The 21,836-nt window shown below is 47.5% G+C and overlaps 1 protein-coding gene across 4 annotated transcripts in view; it reads left to right on the top strand.

The window, feature by feature from the left end:
* The window catches only part of Plxna4 (plexin A4), a 450,745-nt gene that overhangs the window by 321,775 nt on the left and 107,134 nt on the right, over positions 1-21,836 (top strand). The window contains exon 5 of one of the 4 annotated variants that reach the window (XM_050147956.1): positions 8,582-9,197. The exons of the other annotated variants lie outside the window; for them this stretch is intronic. Coding sequence (XP_050003913.1) covers positions 8,582-8,599 — 18 coding nt within the window. The 3' untranslated portion in view covers positions 8,600-9,197. Of the gene's footprint in view, positions 1-8,581; positions 9,198-21,836 lie in introns of those variants that run through there. 4 annotated transcript variants of the gene reach the window in all.

The raw sequence follows: 21,836 nt of genomic DNA, 5'->3' as shown, positions 1-21,836 counted from the left end.
TAATGGGGATGAAATATTCCAGCTAGTCTATGGTTGGGAGGCTCTCATATCAGCCAAGGCAGAGATCATTAGCTCTGTCCACAGTGAAGGCGCTGAGGCTCAGAGAGGCCAGAGAACTTGCTCACAGCTGCTGGATTGTGGGGAGCCCTTCCAGGTTGCTCAGTGGTGACACAGAGGGGAAAAGTTGACTGCTAACTCCCTAGGAAATTGAATGTTGAGGTGGCTGTGGATTCAAATGAGTAGAGCACATTGGAGAGTCCTGCAGTCCCTTCCCACAAACCACCTGTGAGCTTTGTCCCTCTGGTGCTAGCAGCCTGCTGGCTTTCCTCTTACATAGGTTTCTCTATTTCACCTGTCTGCCAACTAGACCCAGGTCAGGAAGGTTCTAGAATTGCAGGGAGAATCTCAGCCTCCTCCTGCCTGGCATGTGTTTTTACCCATGGTCCCGTGTTGGCTGTAGGCACACATGTCAGCCTTAGGATTCCATGCCCAAGGTAAAGCCTCAGAGGCTGGAAATGAAGACGTGGGTTTCTGAATCCATGGCAAAAGGAGCTGGTGCCACCGGGCCACTTGCTCTTTACTGCTTGCATTCTCGTTTAAGCCTCAATTTCAGTGTTGTGTGCTTGTGTAAATTTGAACCCTTGACTTAGGGGATTGCAGATGGGGGGTTAAACTTTAGAGCCAAGCATCCCTGCTGCTTTTACCCCTTAAACCAACACCCTATCAGGTACAACCCTCAATATCAGGTACACTGGAGCCCACAAAAGATCCCTCCCCGCCCCCCAAATGGCCATCTGAAGCAGATGGCACCTCTCTCACTGATCACATAAGGAATAACCCGAACAACAATATTAACTGATCAGCTAATTAATTTAAAGACCTGTTGCCAAGGGATCCTGATGGGCACAAAGCACTGTGTTGCCACCCGCTGGGCAGTCTGTGCCCCTGGGTCGTCTACTCTCTCCACCAAGGAGCACTATAGAAAAAGAGCCCCAGCCCCAGCAGGCGTATCTGCCTACCCCTAGAAAGTGAGGAGGAAGCCCATCACGATCCCTTGTCAAGGGTCCACTGGAAACCAAGTTGCAAGCAGTCACAGTGTGTTTCCGAACATCTGGGCTCCCATCCATCAGCCCAGGGCATCATTAATAACCCACAGCCTAATGACAAAGATGAATATTGAAGCAGAGAGTAGGGAGGGTGGCGGTCTCAGAGCAGCGAGGCGGAGGGGGAAAGTGACATATTAGGCCAGTATCTGGTGTAACCTCCCCACAACCAGGCTGGGCCCTGAATGATTTATCGATACGGTAAACGGATTTTTATAATTAAAATTGATCCTTTTTTGTTTTGTTTTGTTTTGTTTCGGTGTGGTCTAGAAGGGCTGGGTCAACTTCAAGAGGGAAGATGGGGAAGGAAAGGGAGTGGACTCAGTTTCCCTTCTGTCTTAGCTCATTAAAGGGAGATGGAGACTCTTGTTTTACAAGTGAGAAAGCAGTAGTCTGGAGGGGCTGACCTACTTGGCCAGCCTCCAGAGGCCGGGAGAGGCCAGGCAGAGCTGGGGCCGGATGGCTGAGACACTCTCCTTTGCTCAGCACCGCCCATGCAGGCGATCATGGACCCACAGTACAGCCCTGTGTGGCTGATGGCTGCTTCACCCCAGAGATGACACCAATGGCAGACAGAGAAACGATTCTTCCCAAGCCTGGCTTGGTGAGCCAGTAAGTCTACTAGGGTTAATTATAGGAGCCTGGCCGACTTGAGCAATTGCATCACCAAAAGACTCACCCCAGCGAGTGACTCAGAAGAGCAGTATCTCTAGAGTTTCCTGCACAGCCTGAAGGCAGTTCCACTGAGGAATTTCTACCTCCACTCCCTAAGCCTTGCTTAGACTTCTATAACCTCGGGGGAGACCTTGCAGATTTGAGAGTGTCCCCGAAGAGGGATTGTCACAATTGGAGGAAACAGTTATACGATAGTTGCCCACCACACAAAGACACTCTCTCCACTAAGGGATGATGAGCTAGGACTTAGGTGGCACCGAGACTTAGGTGTGAGCACAGGGCTCCTGCTAGCGGTGGCTGAATCCACAGGCTTTTCTGGGACTGTTTCCTTTAGAGTCAAGCTCTTGCTGAGCAGTTGCTGTGGTCCTCTGCCCCTATGCCCATCTGGTCCTTACATCATAGTCCAGTGTTCAAATGGCTATGCCGGAGCGACTCCAGGGTTTGGTGTAGGCAATGGATGTACATCAGCCCAGGCGTGCAACTCTGACCCAAGAGTGGCAGGCACAAATCTTCAGATGAAATGGTGATGTCCGCATGTTTAGACACACACAGCTAAGCACATGAGTAAGGCAGGCATGAACAGTTGAGCATATATCATACTTGACTTCCCTTTAGAGAAGCCAGGGAGGGGGTACTCATGTTCATCGCGAAGTTTATTTAACCACTTCAATCTGTCCTATCACATCACTTGAATCCAGAACTCTGAGTCCTTCCCTGTTCTTGATCTCCGTGTCAGGGTTCTTAGCAAATGCAAAGTCCCAGGCAATCCTGGCAGAGCCGTTCTCACTTCCCCATGTCCACTGGGTGTGTCATGCATGACAGACTGTATAAGGAAGGAGCTCACATGCATGTATGTGAGCACAGTCATCAAAAGTTGGTAAACATGAAAACATAGCATATTGCCTCCTCCCCCTTCCTGTTTTAATAGATCCTTTTAAAAAGCTGTTTCAGGTTAATCACAAATTTGAACATTAAGAATCCCCACAGACCCGTCTGCCAGCCCCCATGGCCTTCCCCACTGCTCTATGGTCTAGATGAACGTGTAATGGCTTGTATTTGTCATGCTGATGTCATATAGAATGCTTTCATTGCCCTAACAGTCTGCTGGCACATTTTGCTGGTTTGCCCTCATCCCAGAAGGACATGTTGCTGACTCATACAACGTGTAGCCTTTTCAGTTCTAGTAACACGTACTTGCGGCTCCTCCGTGTCTTTTTCTCAATTGACAGCACATCTCTTTTTAGAGCCTAGTAATACTCCTTTATCACATTGTGTCTGCATCTTTAGCAAGTCTTATGATAAAGGGCATTGCAGTTGCCTCCAAGTGTGCGCACTGATGAATGCATACGCTTTGAACACCTATGGCCTCTAGGTCGGGTTTGCCTTTCCACTTGCCTCACTACTGCCTATACTGGGGAGAAGACCCTGGATACGCAGGGCTTTGGTGAGCGCAGATGGGCTGAGAGCCTGCAAGGGTCTTTCACTCTTTGTCTCCCAGCTTCCAACCCATGCTCTGGTCCCCGATGGAACTCTCCATCTGCTTGCTGGAGATGAAAGTGGGGGCTCTCCAAGACTGAAGAAAGCTCAGCAACCTTCATTTTTACAGTTATGAGTGGATCACATGTCACACACTGCAGCGAAATACAGTTGAATGCTTCATAGATTTTATTCATAAGTTAGTGTGCCTAATTCTTTTTGAAAATATTTTAATTAAATGTATTTATTTACTTATATGCATGTACACACAGGCATATGCACGTGCATGGAGGTCAGAAGATGACTTGAGGAAGTTTGTTCTCTCCTTTTACCGTGTGGGCTCCAGGGATCAGAATCAGAAAGGCTTGCGCTCTCGCTCACTGAGCCATCTCACCATCCCGTGGGCCCATTCTTATTGTTTCCTTTCAAATTTGTATAACTGGCAGACCCTGAATGCATGGGGCAGGGGGTGACTAATGAAAGGATATATTATATGGGCTTCTGGGTGATTGAACTAGCTTCATGTAGCCAGCCTATGCTTTGGTAGCTCTTCCTGTGTGCTTGCTCATGATCTTGCGTGACTATGGGTAACTTTTTCAGAATCACGAAGTCTAAGTTTCGACGTGTAGAATAATGCCCACGAGGGTCACCAGGAGCTTGGTCACCATCTGTCTCAATCACTCCTCTATTGTGAAGAGACATCACGACCAAGGTAACTATTATAAGAGAGCACTTTTAATTGGGGGCTGGCTTACAGTTCTAGAGGTTTAGTCCATTATCATCACGGCAGTGACCACGGCAACAGGCAGGTAGACACTGGCACAATAACTAAGGGCTACAGCCTGATCTGTAGGCAGACTCTGGGTTTGGCAAGGGCTTTTGAAACCAGTGGCATGCTTCGGCCATGCTTCCTAACACTTCTAATCCTGTGCCACTCTCTGGTGACTAAGTGTTCAAATGTATGAGCCAATCGGGGCTACTCTTACTCAAACCACAGTAGTCACAGAGGACAGAAAGAAGAAAGGAGAAAAGGCTGCCCTATAAGCAAAGCCCCATCAAGCAAGGTGTCATGCTTCTGAGGTCATGGAGAACACAGGGCTCTCACTCCTGCCCCCTGCTGGTGCTCTCAGAAATGGCAGGACATGAGCCCGTTCATGCCAAATAGTCAGTGGGGCTCCATCTGAGTGATTGCTAAGATTCTTCTTAGAAAACCGAAAGGGGACCACCAAGTCAGAGGAGCCTGTCTGCCACACCCATGGTGATGTGCCTGTTTTGTGCTCAGTGCTAGCTTCCTTCCATCAGTACTTGGCTACTCCTGTGTTCTCTGAGGTGGGAACAGAGAAAAGCACAGGGCCAGGGAGATCCTCCAGTCTTTAATGAATCTAACCGAACCAGATGTAGAAGAAGACGGCCAACTATGGACCCTTCTGCGTTAAATGCCCTCATGTCTAACCAAGCCCTCCGTGTCAAAGAGCCAATTTTATTAGACCCATGCTGTCTTTGAGTGTTTGAGTGCCTGTGGTCCTGATGGACTCTTCCTAAGGCCAGGAAGCTGAGATGGGACAATCAGAGTGGATGCCCTACAAAGCTGAGCCTCAAGCTCCCTGTTCCCCCAACTGCAGAGTCTTCAGTTCCTCACCACTACTGGGAAGGTCACTCCAAGGGCATGGCTCAGGAAAACCAACCCACAGCAGGGACTTCAGATCTCAGCTCTAGCATGTTGGGAGCAGGGATGGGGAATTCAGCTAGACCTGAAGAGTTGGCCATCTGTGAGCTCCTGTTAGCCCCTGCTCCTCGACCCTCCCGATTGAGGACCAAGGCCGGATATGCATTCTCTCTCTGGATATGCATACTCTGCCCTGGGACATATACCAGCCCAGAAGTCTGCTATCCAAGACCATAATAATATTTCCCCTGAAGACAAGGACAGCATTTCATCCTGGTTCCTGCCAGGGAGAGAACATTCCGTAAGGAATGATGGCCTATAGTCTGTGATGGCCCAGAGTCCTGTCTAGTCTCATAAGATAGAGTTTTGAATGAGAGTGTCTGGAATATGGAGACAGACAGCTTGCCAGGAAACACGTGCTCTAAAAGCAATTATAAGATATGTTTGTCTGGGACCTGGCCAACACCAATGCTTTCATGCCAGTGCTTTTATGACTTGAAGTCACTGCCCAGCAACTGACTCAGGTAGAGTTTTTCCTTATAGGCAGGGGGACTCTTACCACTTAGTCCCTGCCATAGAGGGCTTTTCAGAGAAAGGAGGCTGTGCCGTGCCAGGGAGTACTCGGAGGTCAAGGACAAGATGTGAATGAGTCCGGGCGCTGCACTGCATGACCTTAAGTCAGTCACTTAACCTTCTCTAACCTGTGCCCTACTCTGTAAAATAGGGGCTGCCATCCCTGACATGGTGACCTTGTCACATTGTGGTGGGGGTCATACACGATCACGACTGTGAAATTGCTTCATCAATCCTGAAGCTATGCTGTCTGGTGTTAGTGCTAGCCTCACCCATCTCTGTCTCTACAGCCTTCTGCCTGCTGGGTCTGTCAGACTCTAATACAAGGACATTTCCCCTTACATCTCTGACTCCACCCTTCCTGGGCAAGACCAGTTGTCCCAAACCCAGCCCATCATCAAGTGAGGAGAAAGAGAATGTTTTGGGAAAATCCATCTCGGCTAGTCCATTCTAGCCCTTGGATAGCCTGATTTGACCAGGCTCGACTCTGCCTGAACGTATTTTTAAAGCTGTGTGTATGTGTGTATCTGTATGTAAGTATGTCTATGTGTCTCTCTGTGTATGTATCTGTATGCGTGTAGCTGTCTGTCTGCCTCTCCCTCTCTCTCTCTCTCTCTCTCTCTCTCTCTCACACACACACACACACACACACACACACACAGAGAGAGGGGGAGGAGAGGGAGAGAGAGAGAGAGAGAGAAAGAGAGAGGGGGGGAGGGGGAGGGGGAGGGGGAGAGGGAGAGAGAGGGAGAGAGAGGGAGAGAGAGGGAGAGGGAGAGGGAGAGGGAGAGGGAGAGAGAGAGAGAGAGAGAGAGAGAGAGAGAGAGAGAGAGAGAATAACTTGTAGTAGTCAGGCCTTTCTTTCATTATGCGTGTCTCCAAGAATCAAATTCAGGTCTCTGGCCTGAGCACCTCTATTTTTTAGATTTTATTTATTTATTCTTCTCTCATACAATGCATCTTAACTGTAGCCTCCCCTCCTCCCAATTGCTCCCACCTCCCCTCTCCCTAGACCAACTTCTCCTCCATCTCCCTTCAGAAAAGAGCAGTCTTCTCAGTGATATCAACTGAACTTAGTATAACAAGATGCAATAGACTAGGCACAAACCCTCATATCAACCCAATGGGAGGAACCAGGTCCCATGAGCAGGTCAAAGAGTAAGAGACGCTCCTCCTCTCATTGTTAGGAGTCTAACAATAACCACAGCATGTATGCAGAGGATCTGGTGCAGACACGCAGCTTCCATGGTTACTGCTTCAGTCTCTGTGAGCCCCTATGTGCCCTGCTTAGTTGATTCTGTGGACCGTGTTCTCCTGGCACCCTTTATCCCTCTGGTTCCTTCAATCCTTCCTCCCTGTCTTCTTCAGAGTTCCCAGAACTCCACTTAATGTTTGACTGCTCCCATCAGCTTCGGGAAGAAGTCTCTCTGAAGACAACTGGGCTAGGCACCGATCTCTGAGGATAGCAGAATGTCATTAGGAATCATTTCATTGACTTTTTAATTTTATTTATTTATTTATTTATTTATTTATTTATTTATTAAGTTGTGTTTGGTTCTCCCCTAGATCTCTGAGCTGTCCAGCTTCCCTATCTTAGCCATAGACTCCCTCTCATGGCCTGGGCCTCAGGTTAGTCCAGACATCAATTGGGCACTCCCACAAGCTCTGAGCCATCATTGTCCCCAGATTATGTTGCAGGCAGGGCCTGTTGTGGGCCACAGATTTTGTGACTGGGTTGGTGTCTCGGTCCCACCACTGGTTACAGAAGATGGTTGGTTCAGGCTCCATATCCTGGGTTGCTAGGAGTCCTTGCTACGGTTAACCAAGCATCAGTATTTTTAACAACTATGAAATCAGTTCTGATATTCAGCTAGGTTTGGGGGCTCTTTGCAAAACCCCTTGATAATCTGTCTTTACCCCATTTTCCAGCACTTCACAGGAGTACTGGTTGTCCCCTTGAATATAGAGGATTCCTGAGGGGGCCTGCAACTCCCCAGCAGCAGCTCAGTGAGCTTGCCAGGAGGGACATATAGCCCAAACTAGTCCCCGAGGAGCTAAAGATGCTGCATTCATAATGGTCTACCAAACAGACTTGATGGAGGAGGAAAGGCAGCTGCCAACGGCTGGCACTCGTAGCAAGCTCCCTGCCTTACACAGCCGCATTTGCTGCCTCGCTGCTGCCTCAGCCCTGCGGTCTGCAGGTTTGTTTGCAAACTCAGCAAACAGGGAGACAGCATCCTCATACCCTAGGCACTGCAGGGACTGCCGGACTCTGTGCCAACTGCTACCATGCTGGGCCTCACTGCCCGACCCTGGCCTGCCAGACATTTGGTGCCAACCCACGTCCCTACATGCTGGCATGCACCATAGCCTCTCATGCTTGGCCAGGAACCAGCTCAATTTTCTGTCCCAGACCCATGGCCAGCTTTGGATTATGTCTGTTCCCAGAGATCAGGGAAAGGTCAAATTGGAGAAGTCTGCAGATGCCTCTGTCCTTGCTTCATCTGATTAAACTGCTCGTTGCCTGCACCCAGTCTGCCCAGGTAGTATGAGGAAGAGAATGGACCTTCTGACATTTCTCTCCTTCTCTGTGCCATTCAAATCAAAAGAAAAATTTGGTCTGGAGAGATGGCTAAGTCATTAAAGTACTTGCCAAGCAAGCATAGGAACTTGAGTTCAGATCCTCTGTGGCCACACAAAGCTGGGAACAGTGGCATAATCTATATTCCCAGCATTGGGAGGTAGAACCAGAGAGTCCCTGGGGCAAGCATCCCAGCTAACGCAGAACTGGTGAGCTTCGGGTTCAGCGAGAGACTGTCTCAAAATATAAAGTGAAGAAAATAAGGAAGATATCCAGTGTTGATATACCCACATGCTCATGCATACACATGAAAGGATAATGGGTGGAGAACAGAGGATTTTGGCGGGAGAACTTGGGTTCTGGCTGTATCACTAAGTCTCTATTAATGGGAAGAATTTCTGCATAGCGGAGACCCTAGGGTATTACCAGGGATTGGTAACTGGTTCTAGAATGAGATTGTAAAGCCCCATCTCAGCTTTTTTTCAAGTCCTATTCTTTCCCTGGCAGGTAATCATCGGCCACTGAGGGCAGAAGTGGTTAACCGGGTACCTCTAGTCACCTCTAGTCATCCTTGAAGTTGAACTGTAAAGTTGACCTTTTCATTCAGAGGGATGCCATCTGTTCTGGTAGAAGCCAACGCCCTGTTTGTCCTGAATGTGATGACGGTCACTAACGATTTGGGGTGGATGCGGCCAGGGGAGGTCTTCAGTTCCTGTGTGCATTATATGATTTAGTCTGCATGATGTCTCAGAGATTTTGAGGATGGCGAGTGCCCGGCTGAACTATGAAATGGTGGAGCGAAGAGCTTAGGTTGCAAAAGCCAGGTACCTTCAGCTGCGTGTCCTGGTTTCCAGACCTTGTGACTCCTGCCCAATCCCAAGTCATGGGGACCCACTTGCTCTCCTCCTCCAGCAGACACCACACTTCTAGATACCTCTCCCTCCCAGCTTTTCTACCTGTTAAACTTCACCACGGTGAATAGGACTGACACTCCAAACCTTTCCCCAGGATACCCACATTTGTCGGCTGAAAATACCCCTTTAGGCAGAAACAGAGGCCTCCTCCTTCACTCACACCCTGGACCAGCAATTACTTCTGACCTAGCTGAGTCTCCCGTCTCCGTATAGTACTGGGAGTCATTTCTCGTTTGCTAGGAGCCACTCTGGACTCTAAAGTGATGCTGATTAGATTCATCATCCACACAAGACGTGGAATGGGTGTGCTGCCTCCCCTCCCCTCCACTCCCTTTGGAAAGCGAACCTCCAAATGGAAACCCATCCTCTTTTGCCCCAAGTTCAGTGTGGGGGAGCTAGCACCCGGCAGACAGAGGTGTGAAGCTCTGCTCATCTCTGCCTCCTTGGGAAATGTGACCATTCACACCGCACTGCTGAACCTGACTGTCTTTCTTGTCCCACGTAGAGACAGACAAACAGGTCACACACGATTTACCTGGTGCTTAGGAGAGGACAGTTTTTCATGACTCTCATTGGACAGGTGGGGAACTGAGGCCAGAATTTGAATGCGGGATGGATTTGATAGCGTTTGAGGTTTCCATCCCATCAGGCTTGTCTAGCCAAAGATCCTCATGGATATATTGATTCCTTTACTTACTCTGTTGTTTATTTTAATGAGAGAGAAATTGCCGTAGTACCAGTTGGTCGCTTTAAAGTTCATCATCACAAGCTGTGGCCTTTTACCATCATAGAATTCAAAGCATGTGCCAGATCGACATCCTCCAACTCTGTCACAGACATAAGAACCAGGACAGAACTAAGAATCCCATTGTGAACACAGCTCCAGTTCTCAAGATGGGGTAAATTTGGCCTTTTCCAGTCTTAGTGCATTTTGAGGGTTTGCTCTCCTAGGAAGGACAGTGGAGATCCACCCTGAAGCGAGGACATCTTTTCAAGGTCTTAATTCCAGTTAGGGAAGAGTTTAGGATGCTCACACGGGTCTGAGGTCTCCCCAGTGCTGGTCTAGCACCCCGTGACTGACTGCCATATGGGGAAGGGAACCTGCCCCAAGCACAGGATGATGGAGTCTACACCCATGGGGACCACAGCCAGAGGAACTCTAGCCCTTGCCTAGGATCTTCTGTAGGGGGTGGAGACTTCTCCGTGTTGGGTGGGGATGGCTCGATGTTTCTTCTTCAAAGCTCCTGGCTGAGCACTGTGGTGTCAGTGACTGTCCAGTCTATGAGTTGGTTAACTTTGCCAAGAGAAAATAGACAGACAGTGGTCCGTCCTGACAGCCACAAAATGAACCAGCCTTGAATCCTCCCCATATTTCTAGAATGTTTGAAATTATATGAATGTTAAAAATAAAAAACAAGTAACACTTTGATTCTAAGATACACTTTGGGTTTACCCAAACTTCTAGCTCATTTGTGGAAAATTCAAATTTCCTACTGTTAATGCCTGCTAGCAACTTCACTATCTCGCCAGAAATTATTCTTTATGCCAAATCTGCCTGTCCATACTACGGAGAGCCGCATAGTTCTCTGAAAACTAAACACTGATCTCGACACGGTGGCGCACACCTGTAATTCCAGCACTCAGGAGACGCCAGAAGGAGGGTTCGTAAGGATTCGGCCTGCTGAACGAACAGTGAAAACCTGGCACGTGTGTAAAATGGAATACCATTCTGCTCAAAAGAAGAAAATACATGGGGTAGGAGGCAGGTTAGGTGAGGTCACATAAAACCTGCTTGTGCTCCCTCTTCCGCAGATCACAGCCTGTAACATATGTGTTACAGAGGCACACAGATGCACATGTGGATGCTGCATAACATGTAGGAAGGGGAATGAAAAGGCATGGACATTGGATGTTGGGGAAGGGCCGAATGGCCGCTGTGGGCATGAGTCATAAAAGAGGATATGAAGCCATTGTTTTTCTAGTATTAATTCCCCCCAGGATTTCACTATTGTGTGTGTGGAGGGGAGGTAAAATGAAAAAAAATGTATATTTGATAGTGAAGATATAAAATCTAATATAAAGAGCTGCACTGCTTCACAATGGCTATTCTAACTGTATAGAGGTTCACCAAGATGTATAGATTTTTAAATATGCCTAATTTCCCTGCATAATTTTTGCAAGTTCTTTACAATAAAGTTTAACTTAAGAAAGAGTCTGATTCGAGACACATACTAAGACCCTGTCAAAAATAAATTTGTGTCATAAAATGCCTTTTTTTCAGAATCATGTTTTTTTTTTTTTAAACTCAATGATGGATCATGGTTATCATGTCAATAGATCTCAGACCACTGTTGTCCCCGGGTGTGGACAGTTCACCATAATCCACCCTGTGGATGGACATTCAGGGTTTTCCCAATGATCACCAGCACAGCAAATAGCCACAGTCACAGGCTCAGGTCGCTGGGATTTCTTCTGGAAAGAGTGCAGAGGGAACCTTGCTGGTCACTTATTTTAGGTTTCAGCCACCGCTGCCAAATCACCCCTCAGAAAGGTTGTGCCCACACATCGGAACCCCTTCCTCTTAGCATGCTGTACTGTAACTATTGCCCTCCCATGCATAAAATGCCCTCCCTCCCAGCATCTTCTTCGTTTGAAGGGAATGTGTCATGCCTTTGCGAGCACAGATGACCTGGTGAGCAGAGACTCTTTCCTTAACTTCGCCAGCAGCAGTCTGGACCCATCCTACAAGCAGAGCCTGGATGGGTGCTGACAAGAGGTGGGTGGGGAGGAAAAAAGTTCAGGTGACCTCGTGGCACGCATGCCATCTCTCAAAGACAGCAGCCCCTGAGAGAGGGGAACCCTTAAGGTTCCTCCATGAGAGGTGTCGCTGTTCATGCTCTGGGACACAGTGGCTTTCCCAGAATCAAATTCCCTCTAGAAAGAAGATATTTGCCTCTGCTCAAAGGATACACATGTCTAGTTCGGTATGTCTGCAAGGAAAAGTGAGGTGTTTTCTCCTGGCCCAGAGTAAGCAAGGATGTGGAGAAAACGCTGCTGTGATCAGATGCTATGACATACTCCCTTGGTTGCTGCATGCATGCTCACATGAATGGACTGTGGAAAGTTTCCGTAGCCAGAGCAAAGCTGGCCAGTGATGCCCTTGACTGAGAAAGTCAGGGGGAACCGAAGGGCTCTGGGCAGAGGAGGCCCATCCACCTATCCTGCTGCTTCCCAGGAAGAGGCAGAGCCAGCCAGCCAGAGGAGGACTCGGCATATGCCTCTAGACCAGCTTGTCTCAGCTGCCTGTGGGGCCTGGAGTTAGGCATCCCTGTGCCAACCTCTCCTCCTCCCTCTCCTTCTTGGCTGCAGGAACAAAGGCCCCCGCTGAGCAGGCTGAGCTTAGAAAACTCAGCCAGCAGGGTCCCCAGCCTCGGCTCACATGAGCCCACCGCCTTTGTTGGTGTCACTGGTGAGAGGTGGCTGGAGCAGGAACAACGCTTTGATCCCCAGTACAAAAGCTACTTTTTCACCTGCTAGATGGAGGCTGGGGAGGGAGCCCTTATCCCCCACTGCCCCAAATAGGTTCCGGTCCTCTGAGTTTGTCTCTTCCTTCAGCCTTGACCTGAAAACTAGGTCAAAAATTAGCTCCTTAGCCATATTGGTTGTATTGGGTGGCAAAAGAATAGCAATGGAAACTGCATAGCCTTGAGCAATCCCTGAAACCACCAAGGGGTGGGAGACAGAAGATAGATTATCCCCAAGATCCCTTTCAGCGTCTTAACTGAGAAGATGTCAGAATGCTTGTTCTTTACTCTGGCTCTATTTTCCCTGAATGTAGGCAAGGCTGCTGTCTGTGTGGGATGAGAGTGTGGTTGCCAGTCTTCTCCACTGGAGCATGCTGGCCTAGGAAAGTGCCCAGCTTGCACCACCACAGCTCTGGAGACTAGGTCTGTGGAGACAGCTGTGTGATGGGAGTATGACACTGTAAAGGGCAGAGACTTTAACCTCCTACTGAAAAGGTGAACTTGAGACTTGAGGCAATAATCTGAATTTGAGACAGTTATCCAAAAATGGTTGGTTTGAGATAGAGTCAATATTTTGCCAAATGAGATTTTTTTTAAGGTATAAGAGCTTGATGGGGACCAGTTTCCCTCATTCAATCTTTCATTCATGCATGTATCTGTACCTTTCTGTTTGCATGCAGGCATGCATTTTTGTGTGCATCCATTCTTGCACTCATGCACACATGCAGTCACGAAGACAGGCATTCTCTCTCATGCCTGTTCTCATCGACCGTGCATGAGTGGAATACAAGGTGTGGGGGTGGGGGAGAGATGACTTCTAGCTGAGTAAGATGCTGGAACAATGGATGAACACTTAATATTGGCATTTCGCTCACACACTCATATCTGTGCCATCCCAAGTAACCCCAGCCCTCCAGCAGGAGTAGAGGAGAGGAAGCGTAGCAAAGAGTGGAGTCGCCCACAGCACATAAGAAGTGGCAGACACAGTTCTCAGACCCAATTCCATTTTCCCCCACAACTCCAGCTTCTCACTTGTCACCGAGACACAGCTATTTCAACCTTCATTTCCTTCTCTGATTATGCTGGCAAGAGCCAGAGCATATCCCCCGAGGAGGACGTAGTGCACAGAAAGCAACCACTGGTCTCTCTTTAGGGCTCCCACATGGTGCTGGCTTCTTTGCTTACAAAGGTGATCACCTCACCCCCAAACTCAGCCAACCCATCCTAGCCTTATAGTAAGTATCCTGTATGTCTGTGAACTTTGCAAGCCAAGTCCTAGGTGTGGCTGTGAAAGTGACAGGTTCCTCAGTCCCCTGGGTCATATGTGGGAAGAGCCAGCGGTGCCTAGAAGACCCGCCGGATGCCAGTAAGTAGCTCTGGCTTCATTTCCCTTTCCGCCTTTACCACCACCTTGCCAAGTGACCTTGGGAAAGCTGGTCAATCTTTGTGGGCCCTGGCTTTTCCAACTGTGCAGCAGGAGAGGGTTCCACGCTCCCCTTGGGAAGGGTCTGACTGAGGATGATGGCATGCTGGCCACCGAGGCAGAGTTCCCAGTGGGAGGCTCAAGAATGGGGTGAGGTGCAGGGATCAGCTGAAGTGGGGGGATATAGAGATTTCTTGAGGCTCTGCAGAACGCCTAGCGCTCCTCGCCCTGCTCCCCAGCTACCGCCACTAGCTAATGAGGAGCAGCATATGTTGCTGATTCCGGCGCCTGCACTCACTCCTTAGCTGTCCAAGATCCCAGAGCAAACTGGCTTCCTATTAGGCATTTATACTTATTAATAGCAGCAAATTGCCGCCCTCCACAACATCTGCTACTGTTCACTGCAGAATGCTTCCTGAACCATGGGTATTAGTAGTTTTGTGACCAATACTCGGAAATATCATGGCTTATCCACCTATCTGAAAATGAATCCCCTGAAGACTGATTGCGGGGAAGAGCTTTGTCCAAGGTCACCAATGTATCTAGAGCAGACTGAAGCTCAGCCTTCAGCCTCCCAAGCTTCATGCTCTGGAGTTATTATGTATGTATTATGGAGTTATTATGTATGTATCAGTGACCTTGACCCTAGAACTCCTACCTATAGGCAGGGGGACACAGTATTGGCAATACTGGCACACTCAAGAATATTTCCTCTTGCATTGGCCCCATGGTTCAGACATAATTGGGAGAACTCAGAAAGTTCAAAGCAAACTAGTTTCCAAGGTTAGGATACCAGGAAGTCAGTCCAATGAACCAAAAGCATCAGGAGAGTTAAGTTCTCATCCCAGAGTCTTTCTTGGTACTTTTCACTTGGCTGGACTCTCTTAAGATCTACTCCTTCATAGACATAGATTTAAGAGAGCATGACGGGCGTAGAACACATGAGATGATGCACTGAGCCATACCGGAGCTATGAAAAGTCTCTGAACATGCACCTGCTACCACCAACCTCACTGTGGGTGTGGCACCGATGCCCAGGGTAGAAAGAAGCTATCACATTAAAACCTATCTCTCTTCCATCTAACTCTTTCCCACCACCTCTCGCAAGGCTTTTGTGCCCTTCTGTAACTCTCTCCCCAGCACCTGTGTCTCAGTCAGCTGTTGCCACAGCAGTGTATCTAATTGCTAGGCTAACACAGACTCAGTAGGACGTTTATTCTCACACCCGTAGCCTGATAGAACAATGCAATGTCGGCTCTCTCACTGGGTAGCTCTGCTTCAAGCTGGCTTGACATCCGGTTGCAGGTGGGACTCAGATCTTGTTGCACACAGGTTCTTTGAGGCCCAAGAGGAAGTGGAGACCTGGGAAATTCTTCTTGTAGAGATGCCATAGGCACAGGAGGTAAAGTCAAACCCATGAACAAATCTCAAGCATGTACTGGCCCTGTTATCCCTACTATATCATTGGCCATGGCGAGTCTGGAATCACTCCCAGTGTCAAGGGTGGACAAAGTACATTCTGCTTCCTTGTTCTCCATGAGGCCATAGCAAGGGTGATCCTAAAAGGATATCTTAAATGAACTGGGATTCAATGCCTGGACCAGTGTCCTGGCAGCTGCCTCTCTCAAGTGGCTGAGTTAGAAAGACCCCTACCCCACCACTGCTCAGAAGAGAAGTAAATTTAAGGATTCCACACACCTGGAGGAATTCAACCTTAGGTGACAGTCCTGGCCACGAAGGGCTTCCAAAAACTCGATGAATTCCTTGCATGGCCCAAGTCAGAAGAAACAAACCTGGAAATGTAGCCAGAGTCCACAAAAGGAAAGAAACGCCTGAGGAGAGACTGTAAAAGCTCCCGGAGACCATGCTCCTGAGATGCATATGCATTGCTGAGTTAATTCGCTCCCAGAAGGGGACCAACTTTCTTCGGCTACACTTCCCTTGCTTGGAATAGGAGACAGGAGGACAGCATGAACGATGGCACCGAGTGCCACATCTATGCAGCTTGACAGCTCCCCAGGAGCTTCTTCGAGTTTCTTAATGGGTCTTCTTGCCTCTTTTTTCCCTTTCTTTCCTCTGTCTCTCTTTCTCTCTCTCGAGTTTTGAAGGAAATTGGGTACTTAGGAAGCCTTTTGGACATTTAAATTAACTCCAGCCATCAGCCACTGTGGCATTAGCATCCAATTATAAGAGTAGAGATGGAGTAATAACTCACATTTCGACCAGGATGTCAACTACTTAAACAAATGAGAGATGCACACAGAGACTGTGCGCATGGGAGACAGCATGCTTCTGCATGGACTCTGCAGAGGAGCAGGCGCCCTTTGGGATGAGAGCTGCAACAGGCAGAGCAGGGCCCCACTGCTGGAGAAAAGCATCTTGCAAAGTATGGGGAAAGCAGACAGGCAGCCAGACCTCACGAGACCATATCGACTCCTCCAGCCGCTAGGGATAACCTCTAGGAATGAAAGACCAGGGATAGGTGTTGAATCTGGGATGGGTCCTTTGCTCTATTCTGTCCCTCATCACCTCCCTAGCCCAGGCTACTGTTTTATAAATTGGCAGTCTTTGGTCATGAGACCAATGAGGTAAGGAAGATAACAGTGATGACGACGATGACGACAATGATGATGGTTCTATTGATAAAGGTAGAGATGGGGCTCAGTCAACAAAAGTGCTTGGCTTATAAACATGAGAATTTGAGCCAAGTGTCGAGAACCCATGTCAGACATCCAGGCACAGTGGATCCCTGCGATTGGTTAACGAGCCAAGTTAGCCTACTCGGTGAGCTCCAGGCAAGTGAGAGACTCAGTCTTGAAAAAATAAAAATAAATAAATAAATAAATAAATATAAATGTTGAGAACCTGAGAAATGACAGTCAAGTTTGCCTCTGGCACACATGCACACACATATACACATATACATACACACACAAACAAAAGTAAATGGTGATATTCTTTAATATAGTCTAAGATCAAGCCAAGGTATACTATATTAAAGAAGTTAAGCTTAGTTGGAAAAGAAGAAAGAAAATCAGTGTGGTTCTCAGGAAAGCAATCCAAGGAGGGAGAGTAAGGGGAAGGAGGAGTAAAAAAGAGCCCACAGGCCGTACATGGGAAGACGTGTGTTATCTGAAGTCAGGATTGGGCTGCAGAGATGCCACAGAAGTAAAGAACATATACTGTTCCTTCAGAAAACACAAGTTCAGGCTCTCAAACCCACATTAGGGAGCCCACAGCTGCTGGACTCTAGTTCTTGGGAACTCAGGGCCCTCTTTTGGCCTCAGAGAGCACCTGCACACACACAGTGCACATAAAGTCACACAGACACATAAACATAAATTTAAACATAGAAGAAACAAATCCTTATAGTCAGGGGCTATTCACCATCATAGGAACCATTTGGATTCTGAGCCTCTTGGAGGGTGTAGAGGAAAGGTAACTTCTGGATAGATAAAATGTGATGTTACCTTTTCAAATCAGGAAGCAAACGATAGTGCATGATAGAAGACTTATCTCCAAAACCTTTGTCCAAGGAAGATTACACTAAGGAGCTGAGAAATGAATGCTTATTTACTACTGTACCTCAGAATATCTCAGGAGCATGAATGCACCAGCCTGCTTGTCACTGACCCTGGGAGCTGAGCGGGTGTTCTCATGTCAATTCTGGGCTTCTGGAGAGGAGCCTTTAGCCAAAGCCCACGCCAAAGACCATTTCTTCAACATTTTAACAATGGCCATAAAATAGATATACCATGAAACTCGCTATTGTAACTGTTTCTGGGTGCTCGTGGGCATTAGGGCCTGCAAAAATGGTGTCGCCGTTTCTAGAACATTTCATCTTTCCAAACTGAAGCTCCGTATCCATTCAGCAGTAACTCATTCCCCCTCCTTACTTCCAGGCCCTGTCAGCCACCGTTCTAATTTCTCACTGTGCCTCTCTAGTGACCTCATATGTGCTGCCATCATTGTCCTTTTGTGTCTTACCCATTTTATTTAACATATTGTCCTTAAAGTTTGTCTAGAATTTCTTCCCTCCCTTCCCTTTTAGCTTCTTAAGATAAGATCTCTCCATGTATCCAGGGCTGGCTTCAAACTTAGCATGTAGTTCACACTGGCCTTGAACTTTTACATCTCCTGCCTCAGTTTCCAGAGTTCTGGATCAGAGGCATGTGCCATCACTCTGCCTTCCTTCCTTTGAAGGCTGAATACCATTCCAGTGTAAGTACATGCCGTATTTTGTCCATCCGTTCTTCTGTTGATGGGCCCTTGGTAACTTCCATTTTTAACTTTTATGAATAATTCTGCTATGAATATGGACGTGCCAATGTGTCTCCGAGGTCCGGCTTTCCTTTCTTTTGATTCTGTACTCAGTACTCAAGTCACCATGTCACATGGCAAATCTCTGTGTTCTTGAGGAACTGCTCAGCGCCTGGAAAACTTCTATTGTATTATACAAAGGTAGAAGAGCTTGCCAAGACAATGCTGTGCAGATCCCATCTCCTGCTCCAGGAGCCACATTCTTCCCGGGCCCTAGTGTAGGGGTGATCCTGAGAAGGGCTTGGGCTCCCTCTCTGGAAGCACTACAGTCTACATTGTAGCCACATCAGTCAACCACCCTCCTGGAGTCGAGTGGCCAGCGGAGGGACGTCAATCTTCTGTGGTCTCAGACACCATCTATCATTATGATGGCTCAGGTCACATTGTCGTCTGATTTGTTCTCTCAACAGAAGTCAGCGCCCTGACACACATCCACTTTTCTTCTTTCACCTCTTCCTGTGCTCTGAATTCCCTCACTTGCTTAATTAGCATGCCTGGCACTGTAGCTTAAGACTTTAATCAGCGTGGGGTGCTTTTAATTAATCGTGTGGCTCTGCATCTGGAGTGGTTTGTGTTTCCAGGGTCAGGAGAGGAGAGGAACTGAGGTGGGGGTGGGGAGGCAGCTTTGTTTGGTATCCAGTGTAGGTAGAGAGTCCAGATACTGGGGTAGAGAGAGGAACCATGGGGCAAGGTGACTGAGAAACCATCTGGCCACCTTCACAACATACTAGCTAGCATGGTGTGAAAGGAAGCCGACGGCTTCAGGATATATATTTTGCTACCGAGGTAAATGCCTGTACTAATTTCAGTTTGCAAAAGTGAGTCTAAAGTGTCAGGAAAACTTCTGGCACGTTCTAGAATTGTCCACAGGAAAGCAATGTTGCGGCTAGAGAAGATGGAGCCACAGAGGCAATACTAAGCCATGCTGTAAAGGCCTATTAATTTTAACATTCGTGCTTTAAGAGACTGGGAACATTTAGATCAATCTCAGAAGCAAGTAGTAAAGATGAGATGATGCCTAGTGGGAATGAGCTACCAGGAAAGCAAAGCTCTCTGTTGTGGGCCTTTCAAAGAGAAAGTTCTAGATTCCCAGACGATAACCTTCAGAGTGTGTTCTCTTGAAAGTCTCCAATATCATGTTTACACATATCCATGAAAGTCAAACAAAAAAGAGGGGCTAGCTTGGATGAGGTTTTCTCTGGACACTTAGAAGTTGCTGGAATGTCAGATTCAAAAGGATTTCTAGAATGAGTCCAAATGGTTGCTTATTTTATAGATGATTTGAAAAGAGACTCAAAGGGAACAACTGTTCACGATCGTCTGGAGAGCTGGAAGCAATGCAGTAGCTAAGACCTAGCTCTCAGACGTTGGGGATTTGTGCCCTGTCCCGCGTAGATGTGTAGCTGAAACCCAAGTACAGCATGGGCTAACTTGGAAGCTGGGAAGGGGTCTGAATCAGTTCAGGAAACTCAGGGAACTTCTGAGCCTCATCTAAAGAATGAAATGGTAAATGACTTAGGGGCAGATGTCACATTCAAAGAGGAAATGGCACCATGAGGGGACTAAGGAGGAAAACGTCTTCTGGATCTGGTAACTCCCAGTGTAGCTTCCTAGACCTGGGGAAGCCTCAGAGCACGTCTCTGTGACCCAGGAGACGGGTCAGTGCAACACGCAGCTGGGAATGAAATGCCTGTCACAGAACAGCCTGGGATGATCTTAAACATCACCCATGGACTGCTGGACCCTGGACTCGTTATGAACCTGTTTTGTGGTCTAGTGCTTCAGGAATAGAAACATCGAGTTTATCTCCTGTTTAAAGACAGGAAAAACAAGTCTCAGAGACAACAGGGTCTTGTTGCTAGTAATGGCCAAGAATGCTTTAAACCTCCCTCTGCAGGCTCTGACATCTTTCGAGCCAAACAAAAAGGACAACTGTTTAAAATCAAAGAGGAGGGACTTTTATAATTATGGCCTATTGACATTATTAAACACCAGTTTCAAGTTATTTTTAGAATGCAAAGGTTTCTGAGGTATCCAACTCACCCAGCAGCTGGTTCGTTACTCAAAATGGCACACCCCAGACCTCCAGAGAACAGGAACACCCTGTAATCCCAGGTCACACACTTCAGAACCCTGAGGCATCTCCTGGAGCCCCACGTACACACCAGAAACAGAGATAACATTCCAGAACCCCAGGACACACCTCAGCATCTCAGAGTATACTCTATGTTACAGGATACACCTTAGAGTTCAGGGTTCACCCTGGAACCCCAGGGCACACCCTGAAGTTCCAGGGTATATTCCATGAAAGACTGATTATTAAACACGTTGATAGGAGAATCTGGGGAAAATGTTAAGTTTAGACCAAGAACATTCTTTTGATTGAACAAGCTATGATATTTTTCCTTTAAGCCCATGCAAAATATGGAGTGCCAGACAGGCAGCTGGGACCCATGAACACATGATTATGTACTTACGGTTCCCAACTTTCACCATCTATACCCCTTTTTATTATTTTTCCCCCTTGGGGAGTCATATTTTTTGAAAGATTCTGTCTACTAAACAAACTACATTTATTAAGGAATAATATACTTCCTACTTTAATATGGGACACACATGAGTATGCATAAACACATAAAATAGCAACAATCCAATTTCCATTAGGCTTTTGGAAATATTGAAACTAGCTTGTGAATCTCATTCCTACACCCTGAATTCCTAGGAGCCAGGGTCCTCTGGGTTGAGCACTATTACGTATGTGTTCATATGACTAGAAGGTATTTGCTTGAGGAGGGGCAGAAAAATTAAAGTGGCACCAGGAATAAGCTAAGTTCCTAGCTTCATGTTAGAGCCAGCAGACTAATTTATTAAAAAAAAAAAAAACGATCCTCAAACTTAATCTTAAAGACATTGAAGTCCTGCGGGGAATCACCTGGGCAATGATAGAACCTATGATAAAATTCTTGGGGACAGAGAGGTGGCTCAGCGGGTACTGGTGCTGTCACTAAGCCTGATAACCCGAGTTCCATCCTAGAATCCACAACCCCTGCAAGTTGTTCTCTGACCTCCACATGTGTGCAAGACAAGCACACACATAAATAAGTGGTGTGGAAAGCATAGAAAATTCCAAATGCAAAGAAAAGCCATTGAGAACAAGCCGTGGAGGCCAAGGGCAAATCTGTAAGAGTGAGCGGAGGCAGCTACCAAAGGGTAGATAAAAGAAAATGAGGAAATTAAGGAAAAGGAGACCATAGTGGGATTTGGAATTAATTATTAATTAATTCCCAACGAGTGTGGAGACTAATTGAGCAGGCTCTGGTGCCAGCTCGCCTGTGCATGAGTTACAAGTAGCCCCTGCCAAGTGGACATAATTGTACAGCGCAGATGCTTTATGGACCAGCAGGGGAAACACAGCCCCTGCGCTCACTCGTGAGCAGATACGGTTCAGCCAAGTCAACGTGTACATTTTACCAGGCTGGTTCTGATGACGACCATGGCTAGTTGTCCTGGCTCTAGCGAAAAGACTAGGTAGGAAGTCCTCTACCAAGATTAAAAAAAAAATAGATATATAAAAAATCCCA

Source organism: Alexandromys fortis, unplaced genomic scaffold (assembly GCF_014885135.2).
Source record: "Alexandromys fortis isolate MF-2015 unplaced genomic scaffold, M_Fortis_MF-2015_v1.1 scaffold_57, whole genome shotgun sequence".
NCBI lineage: Eukaryota > Metazoa > Chordata > Mammalia > Rodentia > Cricetidae > Alexandromys > Alexandromys fortis.
This window is presented reverse-complemented; position numbering and strand designations above follow the sequence as displayed.